Here is a 16674-nt window from a genome sequence, read left to right as displayed (position 1 = left end):
TTATTTAAAGGAAAACGAGCATCGTTTCTGACGTGATCGGTGCATTTGTCCGTTAGTCCTGTGTAAGATTCTTGTACGAGATATACCTCGAAACGAAACATATATGTTCTTGTAGAGTACTAAATTAGGGGTTGACAAGCTTGATGAGGATGCATGATAGCTATCTCGATTTAGAAACAAGCGGTACCATGGAGCTATCAAAGATTTCCTATTCCTTAACGATAGCGACAAGCCAACATCCAGAAAGGTTGCCACAAAAGGGAGCAGGGGCCGGAGAGTCGAAGGATATGGCGACGTTTACCGCTGCAGTCCGACATGTTCTGGTGCTCAACCAGCCGACGGCCGAGCCATGGCAACAACTTTCCCTGCACCTACACTCTCAGCGTCGACGATGTGGTAATCATGATCTATCAAAACAACAATACATATTCCGTTCCTTAACTTGTTGTTGATTAGTGTAGATTTGATCCTTCGATTTAAAACCAAACAAGCCTCCTAAGGTTCTATGAGTCGAGACGACCGGGAGGCGGAGACGAGGCCACCAGAGGCGGCCGGACTACCGCCGCTGGCTCTTCAATCCCGTCCCGGCGGCCGTGCAGCTACACATCAGATCCATCCGGTGTCTCCTATTACCCTAGCGGCGGCGTCGTTGGGCGGAAAGGAGGAGCCGACGGGATCGGGTGGCGCTCGTGGCGATCTGCCGCGTGGTGAGATCGGACGGGTGGAGGCGCGATGGATGCAGTGGCGGGCGTGTTTCTCCGACGGGAAAGATCCTGTCATTTAGATCGAAGGGCGTCTTCGATTTACTCCGCGCTCGCGATGGATGGCTCTCCTTGATCTGGAGAACGACGTCCTTGCTGGCGATTATCTCCCGGACGGCGGCAAGATTGAGGTTGGTTTTAGATTCATTCTCGATTTTTATGAAGTGGTCGTTGGAGAATGTATGTAGGTGGATGTACAACTGAAGTCACTGGAGCTAATCGATCTGACGGAGCCGATGGTTCATGCAAGACCGGGAGAGCGGTTTTGGGCGCTTCTGGAGAGTGATGACGAGGAGGAGCAGGTCCAGGGCCATATCCCCATGAAGAATGCCGGAGTTCCCCTGGCCTCGCAGATTGCTGGTTCGTCGCCGGAGCCTAAGATCAAGACCGAACGGCGGCGCTCATCATCTCAAACTTCTAGACCGGCCATGAAGCCGTGGAGCGGTCCAATTCCTAAGGTAATGCGAGAACCGGTAGTGTTGTCAGACTTTTTGCCAGAAAATTGGTCTCTTGTCACGCGGAAGAAGAAGAAAGCACGGCGGCCGCCGGTGGCGCAGGCGCCGGAGCCGGTGACCGACCGTTCGTGCGTGATTCGGGCGGAGCGGATCTTGCGTTTGAACGATCTGCTGGGACCTGACGGACTGGAGAAGGTGGGCCTCTGTGCGGGTGCACTAGCGTTTGGGCCGTCGGGTGAGGGAGATTTGGAAGTGGGCGGGCCGAGATTAGCGGGGCTAAAGGCCCAGGCAAAACCGGTTGGCGTCGAACGGGCTGCGAGGCTTACGTGCATGAGATCGCATCGGTCGGCGTGTCGTCGCATGCACGTTTGGGTCCTCTCTGCCGAAACGTTGTTATCGCTAGGGTTCGCCGCCGCGGACGGATCGGTTTTCCTTCGGTTGTGCGTGGATGAGCGAGGCGGGCATCGGGCGACTCTGGCGCGCTTGTGACGACGGCAGGCGAGAACGAGATGCCGCCCAAGGCTCAGCCATCGGCGAAGACTCAAGCGGCGTCGGGGGCCCAGACTACGGCTGTGCCGGCTGCTGCAGCGCCAGCGCGGGCTGCGGTTCCTGCTGCCAGGGCTGCGGCGCAGCCGCCGCCAGCAGTTGCGCCCCCTCTGCCGCAGCGTTGGCCTAGACAGATGGCTGGCGGGCGGGGTGGTGCTGCCAATGGCGTAGGTGGCCGTGGTTCGGGCGCATTCGCGGGTGACAGCCGCAACCCCCCCTCCCGTGGTCAGTGGGGTGATGATGGATACAACGCTTACGGACATGGCTTTCATCGCGGTTCGTCGTCCACCGGTGGTGGGCGGGGCTATGGTTGGAATGATCACGGTGCTACCGGTCGAGGGTTTCAAGGACCACCAGGGAATTTTGTTGAGGGTGCGGTTGGCCCGAATAATCGATTCCGGGGACGCTACCGAGGTGGTCGTGGTGGTCACCGGCGGCCTCCTCCTCCGCGCAACCTGTCCGTTGCCTCAGGGCAGGTCACGACACTTGAGGAGATGTCCACCGATGATGCTGGTCTTACTCAGGCTGCGGTGGAGACGGTTCGGGCCCTCGCCGATGTGACAGTACCGGTGACCACTCAGCCTGATGATGCTGCTTCCAACAAAGGTTCGGAGAAGGCCCGGGGTGACAAGCCGTCCAAATGGGCGACTAAGAAGAAAAGGCTGCTCTGTTACCAGTGTGGTGAGATGGGACACTTTATGGTTGATTGCTCTGCTGAGTTATGTGATATTTGTCAGAAACCGAAACATGTGGCGGCGGAGTGTCCGCTTCTTCTTGGGCCCAAACCGACGGTTAACATCTATGGGCTTTGTTGTTCTGAGTTGATGTTTTTTGAGACACCAAGTGTGGCTCCGGTGGCTCCTGTCATTGAAACCTCCTTCCCTGGGGTGGTTAAGGTGGTTAATGGACCTCTCACTGAAGCTCAGATTATTCAGCAGTTGCGGGAGTTGGCACCGGGGAACTTTAACTGGTCTCTGGTGAAGTTATCAGAACAGACTTTTAAAGTGGACTTTCCATCTAAGGAGGATCAGAAGAGGATTCTCAAGTTTGGCATGAGTAGAGTTACCGGCACAAGTTTTGTGTTACAGTTCGATGAGTGGAAAAAGAAGGAGCCTCAGGGTATGCCGCTGACTCAGATTTGGGTTCGTTTTTCGGGGGCGCCATCTGAACCTCTGGATAACTTCTTGGTCACATGGAGCCTGGGATCCTTGCTCGGTAAGACAGAGCAGGTGGATATGCCCTTCACGCGTGCTCATGGTGTGGCGCGCTTGCTGGTTAGTGTGGCTAACATCGAGTTCCTACCAGATGTGGTAAGATGGACTTACGAGGGCATTGCTTATATGTTGGATGTCGAATATGAGGACCCTGATCTGTTTCAGGAATTTGAGGAGATTCATCATATGGATACTTCTGAGGGGGGAAGTGCTCCTGGGAACCAGGGTTGTAGTGCACAAAATGATGGTGACAAGGCTTCCGGGCCTATGGATTCGACTAAGGCAGGAGAGTCTGCTCAGGGGAAATCGCCGACTGTTCCGTCTAATATGTTGCAGCTTGGATCCGTAGGAGCTTTTTCAGCGCCTTCTCGTCTTTGGAGTGATCGCGTGGATATGGATGATCCGTCCGAACATTTGCCACCGGTGATTACGGGGCATGACTCTGTTTTGATCTTTGACGGACCGGGAGGAACCACTGGACAGGAGGTTCATGTTACTCCTCCTTCATCTCCGTTGCCTAGGATGGAGGTGACGGCCTCGCTGGACGCTTCGGCGGATATGGGCGGTCGGGAGGACCCACCCTCTTGTGCTATGTCTGCACCGACCTCGAGGGGGCCCAAGGCCTGCACGGTGGCTAGGGGCTCCTTGGGCTCTCCGGCGGGTATGGGTGGGGCATGCGGGCAGGAGGCCCGGTCCCCTGTGATGCTAACGCCGGTGGTGCCCACAGCGGGCTCGGCATTCATCTCCACGTCACCGCGCGCGGGCGGAGGTGTGGCCGTGCAGGAGGCCGCCGTCACTCCGTGCCCCGTTGCGGTGGGAGGGTCGGGTGACGCGGCCGTCTCACCGGCTTCCTCTCCGGAGCACCGCGCGAGGGTTTCCCCGGTCCCTGCTGTCGGCGGGTCGCCCGTGGACAGGCCGCGAGAGTCGTCGCCGTTTTGTTCTCCTGCCCTGGTGGCTACGGCCCGGGGCGCCGCTGTTGGGGGACGGGCAGGAGGCCTTTCCCCTAGCAGAGCTTCACGCGAGGAGGTCATCGCCTTTGCCGGTATCCCGGATCCTATCTCCCAGGGGAGGCGGGTCAGCGGGAGGCTGCAGGAGCAGCTTGACGTTGATGACATGCAGCTCAGGTGTGCTTTGAGGGCTGCCAAGTTGCGTGACGTCGAGATCTCCACTGGTATGTCTGTTAATAAGTCGAATTCCATTTTGCATTTTACTGATGATGAAATTATTCATAATGCAAATCAAATAGGAGTTTCACTTGGTAATAATGATATTGAGATATCTAGGTTGGTTAACGACATTCTTGATTTGGAAGCTGAACGTGCGGTAGATATGATTCGTCACATTGCTGCAGTTAAACCTATGAACGACTCGGAGATAGATGCGCTTGGGGTTAGGGTTCTTGATGGCTTGTGTGCCGATCTTGACCCTGCATTACCCGAGACGGAGGAGGACACCAATCCTGAGACGTTTCTTCATGTAGATGAGCCCTTGGTGCTAGAAGCAGAGAATGGGTGTGGTGATCAGGCTGATGGTCACATTAAGCCAAAACGGACGTGGAAACGGAAGGTTTATCCAGCCTCGGCAGCGCGTAGGAGTGCTAGGATACGTACTGCCAAAAAATTTCATAATGAATTATGAGAGACATTTTCTAGAATAGTAGAGGTCTTAGAGACTTGGCTAAAAGAAGGTTTCTAGCGGATGCTTCTCTTGAACATCATTTGGATTTTATTGCATTGTCTGGGACTGGAAGAAGCAACTTCACTTCACAATTTCTTGCCACTTTATCCGGGGGGGGGGGTAGATTTTGACTAGCATTGCCTCCCCCCTCGAGGAAGATCCGGTGGGTTTTTACTTGGGGTTAAGTGCTAAACGTTGGAAGTTCGGTGTGTAGTTTTGGGGGAGTTTGCTGTCAAGTTTCGAGTTAGAACTAAGGCAGATGGGTTTGATTGGGCTTTGGTGGCGGTTTACGGAGCTACGCAACCAGAGCTCAAGCCAGATTTTTTGGCGGATCTGGTTCGTGTTTGTGGTAACAAACAGCTTCCTCTCTTAATGGGGGGGGGGGGGATTTCAACATTATCCGAAGAAAAGAGGAAAAGAATAATGACAATTTTGACGACAGATGGTCGTTTATGTTTAACACTATTATCGAAAGCTTGGATCTTAGAGAGATAGAGCTCTCAGGTAGGAAATTCACTTGGGCTAATTCGTTACTGGTACCGATGTTTGAGAAACTTGACCGTGTCCTAGCAAGTGTCGAATGGGAATAGAAGTTTCCTTTGGTAACAGTGCAGGCATTGACACGAGGTGTCTCTGATCATACACCGTTACTAGTCGACTCCGGAGTTCAAACTTTTGTGGGAACAAGAACATTTTCTCGTTTGAACTTGCCTGGTTTGAAAGAGAAGGGTTCCTCGAGTTGTTAGCTCGGGAGTGGGCTAAAGACTCAGGAGGAAGAACGCCCATCGAGCGATGGCAATGCAAGATTCGTCATCTCCGAAGGTTCCTTTGTGGATGGGCTAAGCACATGCATGGGATTTATAAGGCGGAGAAGGAGAGACTTCTTCTACTTATTCAAAACCTGAAGTTAAAGCAGAAACTTCTATCTTGGATTCCAGTGAGTTGGAAACAAAGATGGAGGCGGAGATGCGACTTAAAAAGCTTCTTCGCAAGGAGGAATTGAAGTGGGCGTTGCGATCTAAGGTTCGTAAAATAGTACAAGGCGAGGATAATACTCAATTCTTTCATATGATTGCTAATGGGAAGAATCATAAAAAGAGAATTTTCCAACTAGAACAAGACGAAGGGACGATAGTTGGTCAAGACAATCTGAAAGTCTACATTACCAATTATTATAAGCAGTTGTTTGGTCCCCCGGGAGAGAATTTTGTGTCGTTAGATGAGTCTAGGGTTGAGGATGTTCCTCAACTTGAGACTGCAGAGAATGAGCTCCTGACTGCTCCTTTCTCGGAGAAAGAGATGTTTGAGGCCATTGCACAAATGAAGAATAACAAGGCTTCAGGACCGGATGGGTTTCCGGCGGAGTTCTACAAAAAGTGCTGGCATTTTATTAAGGAAGATTTGATGCCCATGTTTCAGGAGTTTTTTGAGGGACAACTTCAGTTGTTTAAGCTAAATTTTGGAATGATAACTCTTCTTCCTAAGAAGACAGAGGCTGTTCGCATTGAGCAGTTCAGGCCTATATGTCTGCTTAATGTGAGTTTCAAAATCTTCACCAAGGTCGGGATGAACAGACTTACGCAGATTGCGCACTCTGTAGTTCATCCGTCCCAGACTGCTTTCATGCCTGATAGAAATATCCTTGAAGGGGTTGTTGTCTTGCATGAAACGCTCCATGAAATCCACTCAAAAAAACTTGATGGCGTAGTTTTTAAAGCGGATTTTGAAAAAGTATATGATAAAGTTAAATGGCCTTTCCTTCAACAAGCTTTGCGTATGAAAGGTTTTGATCCGGCCTGGAGAAACCAGATTGATTCCTTTACGCAAAAAGGGAGTGTAGGGATTAAAGTGAATGACGACACAGGGCACTATTTCCAAACACACAAGGGGCTAAGGCAAGGAGACCCGATGTCACCGATCCTGTTTAACATAGTGGCTGATATGCTGACTATTTTAATAAGTCGGGCAAAGGATGCAGGGCAGGTAAGTGGCCTGGTTCCACATCTAGTTGACGGAGGGATATCCATTCTTCAGTATGCTGATGATACTATCATCTTTATGGAGCACGACTTGGCGAAAGCAAGAAACATGAAGCTGTTGTTATGCTTATTTGAACAATTGTCTGGGCTCAAAATTAACTTCCACAAGAGCGAATTGTTTTGCTTCGGAAGAGCAAATGAGGACCAGGAAACGTATAAACAATTGTTCGGCTGTGAATTGGGTTCATTACCGTTTACGTACTTAGGTATACCCATTCATCATCGTAAGCTGACTAACTTTGAGTGGAAATGCATCGAGGATCATTTTGAAAAGAAACTGAGCTGTTGGAAAGGGAAGCTCATGTCATACGGAGGACGATTGATTCTGATTAATTCGGTCCTTACCAGTATGCCTATGTTTCTCTTATCCTTTTTCGAGGTTCCAGTGGGTGTCAGGAAAAGGTTAGATTTCTATCGATCTCGATTCTTTTGGCAGAATGATGAGCTTAAACGAAAGTATAGGCTTGCTAAGTGGGATATAATCTGTAGGCCGAAGGACCAAGGGGGTTTAGGTATTGAAAATCTGGAAGTCAAAAACATGTGTCTCCTTAGCAAGTGGCTATTTAAACTGTCGTCTGAGACGGAGGCTACTTGGGCACAGATTTTGCGTAATAAGTATCTTTATGCTAAAACCTTGGCCCTGGTGAATGTGAGGCCTTCCGACTCACCTTTTTGGAAGGGTTTGATGAGAGTCAAACAACTCTTTTTCAACAAGGCAAAATTTATTGTCGGGAATGGTGCTACTACGAGGTTTTGGGAGGATACGTGGCTTGGGGAGACCCCCCTTGCACTTCAATATCCTACTTTGTACAACATTGTGCGATGTAGAGAAGCCTACGTTGCAACTGTTTTACAATCCACTCCCCTCAATATTAGTTTTCGAAGGACGCTAGTTGGAAATCGTTGGGAGGCCTGGCTCCATCTTGTTAGACGTTTAATGGAAGTTCGGCTGTCCCAGCAGCCAGATCAGCTGTATTGGAAACTTACTAAGAACGGAGTGTTCTCGATCAAATCAATATATCTGGATGTCATAAACTCTAGCGTCATCCCTTCCTCGATACACGTTTGGAAAGTAAAGATTCCCTTACGAATCAAAGTGTTTATGTGGTTTGTGCATAAACAAGTCATTTTGACTAAAGATAATCTGGCAAAACGCAACTGGGTGGGCTCTTCTAGGTGTAGCTTTTGCGATCATAACGAAAACATCAAACACCTCTTTCTCGATTGTCCGTTGGCTAAGATTCTGTGGCGGTCGATTCATATTGCGTTTAATATTAATCAGCCCACCTCTATCCAACATGTTATTTGGAACATGGCTTGATGGGATCGATTCCGATACTGCAAGACACATTCATGTTGGCGTTTGTGCTTTATTTTGGGCATTATGGAACTGCAGAAATGATTTAGTCTTTAACAGATCAACAAACATTCACTTTTTGCAGGTTATCTTCAGGGCCACGGCGTTCATCTGTATGTGGTTGCTACTCACTCCGACGGAGGAAAGGGAGCATTTGGTTACTGCGTCTACCCGATGGGAGATGGTAGCTCGGGATATTTTCAACCGGTTTGGATGGAGGTCATGTAATAGGATAGACATGTAGTGCTCCTATTGTATTTGCCAGCCGGTTGTGGCTTTGGTTTTTAGCTCTTTTGAGCTTTTGTTTATTTTCGCACCACGTTACTTGGAGACTTTGTTACTGGATTATCCTTTTAATAATATGAGCCGTATGCATCTTTCTGATGCAGAGGCTGGGGTAAACCCCCTTTTCGAAAAAGAAAAAAAAAGTTTGGACTTTGGAGTGATGTTGAACTAGAAATTTAGGCCGGAAATTTCTTCATGCGTACTACATCTAATAGTGATAATGTGCTTATGTTCATCATTTTAACTTAATATTCCATATGACTTGGATGTTCTTTTCCACTTGTCATGCTTGATATTCAGGGCTCGTGCTAAGTACCAAATCTCCATCATATCCTGAGGCGGAAGTGCATGAATGGAAAGGTGGTGAATACACACGACACACGGTGAGCTTATATACATATGAAGTAACTCATTTTGAGCTGAATAATCACTATTACGCACAAGCTAACAAACATACCTATTGAACTAACCCTGAACAGAACTTCCTACAGGATGAACCAACCCAGATACAACAGATGACCAATGACATAAGAATGGCACTGGGGTCATTGGGCGATGTTGAGACGTCAATGAATGTTTCAACCTACGACACGGCGTTGGTCGTCCTTGTTAAGAACCTTGACGGAGGAGATGGACCGCAATTCCCCTCGTGCATCGACTGGATTGTTCAAAATCAACTACCAGATCCATGCAAAAAAAATCAGATTTTTTTCCTTTTTACATGTTATATCACTTGACTGAGACTTCATTAAGTCCTAGTCGACTAAGACCTAGCTAGCCACTTCCCCTGTATTATAGTCTGTATTTTGAAGGTGTTGTCAGGTTTTCACCCCATAGTACACTTCGCTAAAAGTGTACAGGTTCTTTGACAGTGTTTGAACTCTCTCCCCCCCTTTCTCCGTTCTTGACTGTCAAACTATTGTTGTATTTTCGTTATGCTTAGTAAAAGAAAGGGGCGTGCATTGCTCGATGCAGAGACTAAGGTCATTCTCCTTTTCAGAAAGAAAAGTAAAGGGTTGGCCTGCTTAAAAAAACAGATATATCAAGCCCTCAAGATCTTTTATTCATTTTTAAAGGAAAGACCAAATGTGTAATTTAGAGATGACCATTTCTGTTGTAGGTGTGTCATTTATCCAAGAAAATATGAGCAGGTTGGTAGAAGAGGAACAAGACTTGATGCCATCCGGCTTCGAGATTAACTTCCCAGCCCTCCTAGAGAAGGCCAAGGACCTAGATTTGGACATCCCGTATAATCACCCTGTTTTGGAAGAGATATACGCCAAGAGGAATCTAAAGCTCTCTAAGTATGCATACCTACACCCCTAAACCTGGATTTCATTTGTACATTGATATGTAACTAAGCAATCATCTGAATCAAATTGTAGGATACCTCTGGATGTACTACACGCCGTACCAACGACACTACTTTTCAGCGTGGAAGGAATGGCAGACTTGCAACTGGACTGGGAAAAGCTACTCGAGTTGCGTTTTCCAGACGGCTCCTTTCATTCCTCTCCTGCTGCCACAGCTGCTGCACTCAGTCACACCGGCGACAAGGAATGTCTTGCATTCCTGGAACATCTCGTCAGAAAGTTCAAGGGGGGAGGTAAAATCACTACTTCTTGCACAACCAGCACGAATGCACACTTTTCCCTTTGTATTGGCCCGTACTAATATTGCCATTCAAATAAATTCCTTTTCTTTCAGTGCCCTGTTGCCACCCTATGGATACTTTTGAACAACTATGGGTGGTCGATCGGCTGATGCGTCTGGGGATATAAAACCACTTCACAGCTGAAATTGAGCAATGCTTAGATTTTATTTACAGGTAACTTGAACTGGGTCCTAAAATACATTCAGTCAAGATTTTTAGCCTAACTACTTGTCCAGCCTATATAAAACTAGTTACTCCCTCCTATCCAAATTAGTTGACGCAGCCTCTATACAATACTTACATTGTATAGAGGCTGCCTCAATTAATTCGGACTGGAGGGAATAATTAGCCTGGCCAAACCATCAAAGTATCGTAAGATATTATCAAATATATATATGACCCAACCATACATCTTCTCAGAACCTAGTAATTAGGTCATTGCCTACCACAAATGTCCATTTGTAAACGAATTCATTCTCGACTCCCATGATACCTTTCCAGAAGGGTGAATTGGTTGATTCAGCCTAATCCTCAGCGAGAGTTTTAGATTATAGGTATTTATTCCTAGCAAGTCCTATCAAACTCTGTTCTTAGTAAGGACTCTCTCCGTTCACTATTATAAGATGTTTTAGATATTTTAATATGAGATACATACAGACCGAAATGATTGAATAAACACACTAAACGTGTTTACTTACATCCGATGTTTGTGGTAGACATTGGGTCGCTCAAGGTTTACCTACACACTAAAACGACATTTCTCTTCTCAAAATGAGTGAACAAAATATGTTTTTGGTCTCTCAAGTTCCCCAAAAGAATAGATTTGGTCCCTCAAGGTTTCTTTGGCAGACATTTGGTCCTTCAAGTCTCAAAACCAGATAAGTTTCGTCCAAAACCAGATTTTGAACATGTTGACCGGGTTTGACCGATGAATAGTAAATTCAAAAAATAGCAAAAAAACTGAAATTTTGTGGCAACCAAGAAGCTTGGGTGTGCTAGGTGTGTGAAAATTTGTGTGGTGTTTTGACATTCAAGGAGCCCATGGCAAAAAAAAAAACAAATTATGGCTTAAAAAGCCAAAACTTGTGTTTTTTTGCTAGAGCTCCTTGGGTGTTATTTGACCACAAAAATTTACATGCACCTAGCACACCCAAGCATCTTGGTTGTCATAAAATTTCAGATTTTTTTAAAATTGTTTCCTATTTTATGAATTTACTGTTCATCCGTCAAACCGGGTCAACGTGCTCAAAATCTGGTTTTTGACCAAACTTATCTGGTACTGAGACTTTTGAAGGACCAAATGTCTATTAAAAAATCTTAAGGGACAAAATCTATAATTTTGGGGAACTTGAGGGACCGAAAACATACTTTTCTCTTAGAAAAAAGATGAAACATCTTATAATAGTAAGCAGAGGGATTATCTTAACAGACACTTATTTCTAATCTCTATATCCTCCACCCCTAGACCTCCTTGTTCCTTACTCCTTACTCCTTAGGACGACTTATCACATCCCACCTAGTCAGGCGGAATTTACGCTTATGTTCAACTTTAAAAAATAGAACTTAAAATAATTTGGAAGGCATGGATGCTAGTTTGAGAGGAGCTATATGTATACACTTTGAACAGCCGCTGGACTCAGAAGGGACTAGCTCATACCGTACACTGCCCAATCACGGATATTGATGACACGGCCATGGGTTTCCGTCTGCTCCGTCTGCATGGCTACGACGTCACTCCATGTAACTACTCCATCTAAATGGTGCTTTGGCATGCAACTATGTTATGTTGGATCTACTTTGACTAATGTGCATCTACAATAATGCAGCCGTGTTTAAGCACTTCGAGCAGGACGGCAAGTTCTTCTGCTTCTCCATGGAGATGGAGACCAACCACGCATCTGTCACCTCAATGTACAACACATACCGTGCTTCTCAGCTCATGTTCCCAGGTGATGACGACGTTTTGGCACGGGCTGGGTGCTATTGTCGAGCATTTCTCAAACAGAGACATGCCTCCAACAAGTTGTATGACAAGTGGATCATCACCAAGGACCTGCCAGATGAGGTATGTGCCAACCAACTCTAGTTATTTGTAAGCAATTCAGCCAGACCATTGACAATAAAAATTGCCCAAGCCATTGCCATGGATATCATCACTCTTGGCTGCCGGAACATTTGTTGCAAAGAAATGAAAAAAATCTTCAGAAATACAAATCCAAACTTTGTTTCATTCAAGGAGATTTGAGCATTCTCCGTCACATAATTAGGAAGAAGCATAATACTTGCTTCCAAGCTTGGATAGCACCAAATTCTGATTTTCTGTCATTACGTTGCCTAGAGCTGGTATTGGTTGACCCATTTTTTTCATTAGTTAAGTTTCCTATTATTTATCCCCCCCCCCCCCCCCCCCCCAAGCCCCCATATTTTCTACCATACTTATTCTGAAAATACCATAGAATATTTTTTCTACTGTTTAGAGCTTCAGAAAACAACAGAGTAATATGCAATTCTATGGTGCCTTGTACTACTTGTAAAAACAGGTCGAGTACACATTGGACTTCCCCTGGAAAGCAAGTTTGCCCCGAATTTAAACAAGCATGTATCTTGATCAGTATGAAGGCAGCACCGATGTTTGGATCGCCAAGGTCCTCTACAGGTAATTACCATCCTATATATGCACTCTCTGTCTCAAAAAGCCTGTCTCTAGATACAGATGTATCTACACTTTTTGGGACATAGGTAATAGTATAAAGCTAACTTGTGATACTAGACCAATCGTTAATAGAAATTTCTGGTGGCCAAATATTGGTCACACCCTTGGTTCTGACACTTCAATTTTTCAGAATGGATCTTGTGAGCAATGACCTGTACCTTAAAATGGCAAAAGCTGATTTCAGAGAATACCAAAGGCTTGCCCGACTTGAGTGGAATGGCCTCAGAAAGTTAGTAGAGGCACTTTTGCCACCTCTATCCTCAAGTTCAACTAATTAGCTAGCACATATATACGTACATGACAAGTATTCTTATTCCAAGAGTGCTTGCCTTTGCCTGTATGCGCAGGTGGTATTTCAGGAACCACCTGCAGAGGTATGGTGGGACTCCAAAGAGCGCGCTGACGACCTACTTCTTAGCCGCAGCAAACATCTTCGAACCAAGCCGAGCATCAGAACGTCTAGCATGGGCTCGCATGGCGGTGCTTGCCGCGGCGGTGACCTCTCGCTTCCGACACACAGGGTATACAGCTTGGCAGTTTTCCTTCTCCGGAATTTTGTTTTACGGAATATATGTCTAGATTTGGCGGTACGAGTTGGGGATGCCACAATCGCGAGGTGTTCTACGTGGATGTTTTTTCTTTCTTTTTCCTCTTTACAAGCTAATTTATTCGGTATTCTTAATAATCAATAATATACAACTGCTTGCATCACTCGATAAGAGGCCGAGAATATTTCCCTATTTTTTTTCATAAAAAAAATGTAACATGTGCCTGGCTGTGTGCACGCATTGCAGTTGCAGGGGACCAAAGGATTCAACGGAGAACCTTGAAGAGCTTATCGACCTTGTTTCCTTTGACGACGCTTCCGGCAGCCTTCGTGAAGCTGTAAAATTCATCAAACCCTACCCTTAGATATATATACAGCTGGTATTATGATGTTGATATGAAGCAGCCGAGCTTCTTTTTTCTTTGGTAACTGCAGTGGAAGCAGTGGCTCATGGCATGGACTGCAAATGGGAGCCATCGATCCATTGACGGGGATACAGCACTGCTGCTGGTTCGCACAGTCGAGATCTGCTCGGGAAGGCATGTCTCCGCCGAGCAGAAACTGAACTTTTGGGACTACTCCCAGCTCGAGCAGCTCATCTCTTCCATCTGCCGCAAGCTTGCCGCAAAAGTTCATGCTCAGGTGCGTATGTACATGCATCGTATACCCTGAATCCATGTATACGTGTACGTTGCATACTTGTATGGTATCTGTAACAAAAAAATGTTCGATTCTGAGAACAGAATGGTGGAAGTGTGGGTACAGAGGACTTGGACCGGCAAGTTGATTTGGAGATGCAAGAGCTGTCTTTGGCGTGTTCATCAGGGTGCCCATGGCATCAACAGAGAAACCAGGCAGACTTTTCTCCACGTTGTGAAAAGCTTCTACTATTCGGCTCATTGCTCACCTGGAACAGTTGATGGCCACATCACAAAGGTCATATTCGAGGATGTCATCTAGGATGAACCACCTTCTGTCCTGTCTATGTTCCTGTTGGTGAAGAAATAAATTGTGCTTGTGGAAACAAACCTCACTGTTAATCTGCCGCTCTATCCAGTCCAGATAATGTCTAGACATAGTTATGTATAGATCTGGTCCATCTGGATGATTCATAGTATATCTCAGTGTGAATGAATGTATTGATGAGAGAAAAATCAATCAATAAAGTATGAATGTTCTCAACACGGGCAAAACAAAGTGATCTGTGGTTTCTTATTTCCTCGGTGAACTTCTCTTACATGCTAGAGTGAATCGACTACTCAGTGTCGCTTTTACATTCAAAATAGTACATCACATTTTTCCACACGCTGTACTGAGAAGCGGAACTGACAAGCGCGTACTAGAAAGTGGTAAGAACATTGGTACTCTGCGCAGTGCAGAGTTCAGGATTCAGAGCTCGACTTTCTTGGTCTGGCGCTCTTCGCCTCCAGCGGCACCGGCGTCGCCGATGGTCTTCTTGGCAGCGGAGCTATCGTCGCCCCCGGCGATGCCAACCACGCGCGGGCCCTTGATCTGTTCGGGCGCCAGCTTCCGGAAGCGCACGGTGAGGACGCCGGCGTCAAGGCTCGCGGCGATGGAATCGAGGTCCGCGTTGTCGGGGAGGCGCATCTGGCGCCAGAACTTGCCGTAGGAGCGCTCCTCCCGGTGCCAGTGGTCGCCCTTCCGTTCTTCCACCTCCCGCCGCCGCTCGCCGCTGATCCGCAGCACCCGGTTCTCCTCGATCTCCACCTTTAGGTCCTCCTTCCTCATCCCTGGCACGTCGACGACGATCTCGTGGGAGTCGGAGGTCTCGCGCCAGTCCACGCGCGCCATGGACACCATGGCCACGTCGTCGCGGTCGAAGCCGAACGGGACGTGCTCCAGGATCCGGAACGGGTCGGCGAGAAGGGCTACGTCCTGGAGCGGCGATGCCACCGCGTCATCGCGGGATCCACGACTGCCGCCTCCGCTCCCGAACCAAGGGAGGATCGCGCCGTCCGCCGGCGCCACGGCGAGCGACATTGCCGCCACGGCAATGCAGCCAAGCGCCAAGAAGCATCGAGTCGACATTGCTACCGAGCTCGAGGACGCCCTTCTCTGAGATGCTACGCTAGCCGTGTGTGCGCAAGCGCTCTGTGTCGGCGTGTACTCTTCGATCTCGTGGGTCGTGATTTGTTTCCTTGTGGAATGTGACAATGAGAGCAGGTGACTTGATGACGACGGACGGCGAGGGTGTCTTCCATTTATAAGGGCTGGGAAAGCTGGGAAGCGGTGGAAGGTGGAGAGGTGGCGAGCGAGCGAGAAGGTTCGTCAGACAAGGGCGGTCGAGAGGTTTCGAGCGTGTTCAGAGGTTGGCGATGGCGGGAGAGAGTTCCCGAAGTCTCCGCTCCCAATGGGCCAATCGACGTTCCTGCTAGTAGAGGGGGAGTCTCTTTTTTTGCGAATAAAGTGCAGAGGGAGTCTGGTGGGCTTATACGTAGTTTTTCCTTAAGAGTCTGGGCTCAAAATGTAAGAGCAGACCAGTCCTATTCGGCCTGTAGGTCACTGAATATCTTCTGTTTGTGCCAGCCCATGCCGGATTTCTTCGCGAGAAACAAACGAAGAAGTACTCCTTCGGAACCCTGCAACCGCAAGGGTCACACGAGGTGGACTGAAAGCTGATAGATAGCTTTGGATCGGATAGGCTAGATCATCCGGTAAACCTACTTTCTACTTGTCCAGACGAGGAACTCCTAGTGCCAGCTATGAAGACGGTGACCAGTGATGGCAGAGAATGGATGGCGGCGATGATGTGACTTTCCATGAGCACCACGTTAACCCTAGATCAGCAGGGAGTGTCGGTGGGGATTGTGGCAGCGATTAACCTCGTAAGTCGTGTCTCGACCCTCACATCTGTTTATATAGCGCGGGTCACAGGGGCCCACCAACCATGGTTTGGTTGGGCACCCCCAATCAGGGCGCGAGTTAGGGGCCCGTTCGACCCGTTGGGTTCGAACGGGAGAGAGATCAACCTAACATTCTCCTTCTTATCTCAACTTTACTTTTAACTTTATACTTTATAGTTTATTTGTTTCATCACATATTGGTACATAGAGCATGTTTCATCATCACAGCTTAATTGCTGATAGAATCATATAACAACAACATACGTTATGTTCAGAAACAAATTTTGTTCCTTTTGGGCCTATCCAAAAATCATAAGGCTTTCCCTTCAACCCATGCCGGCTAAGTGTTTCTTGAACACATTGGGTGGTAAACGTTTTGTTAGCGGATCCGCAAGCATATCCTTTGTCCTTATATGCTTGAGACTTATAGTTTGATCCTGAATTTTATCTTTCACAACATAATACCTTATCTCTATTATTTTGGCAGCATTACTCGACTTGTTGTTGTGAGCATAGAATACTGCGGATTGGTTGTCACAGTACATCTTTAGTGGTTTGTGAA

The 16674-nt window shown here is 47.5% G+C and overlaps 1 protein-coding gene and 1 pseudogene across 1 annotated transcript; one reads left to right on the top strand and one right to left on the bottom strand.

The window, feature by feature from the left end:
* The first annotated feature begins 247 nt into the window (after window positions 1-247).
* LOC123185521 (syn-copalyl diphosphate synthase-like) lies at window positions 248-14353 on the top strand (annotated as a pseudogene).
* An 81-nt stretch (window positions 14354-14434) lies between these two features.
* LOC123185520 (23.2 kDa heat shock protein) lies at window positions 14435-15450 on the bottom strand. Its single transcript, XM_044597394.1, has one exon. It carries the CDS (start codon window positions 15295-15297, stop codon window positions 14638-14640), a length of 660 nt encoding a protein of 219 aa, XP_044453329.1. The 5' UTR covers window positions 15298-15450; the 3' UTR covers window positions 14435-14637.
* Between the last annotated feature and the right edge of the window lie 1224 nt (window positions 15451-16674).

This window comes from Triticum aestivum, chromosome 2A (genome assembly GCF_018294505.1).
Source record: "Triticum aestivum cultivar Chinese Spring chromosome 2A, IWGSC CS RefSeq v2.1, whole genome shotgun sequence".
In the NCBI taxonomy this organism is placed as follows: Eukaryota; Viridiplantae; Streptophyta; class Magnoliopsida; order Poales; family Poaceae; genus Triticum; species Triticum aestivum.
Note: the sequence above shows the minus strand (reverse complement) of the source record. Positions and strands in the feature narration are given on the sequence as shown.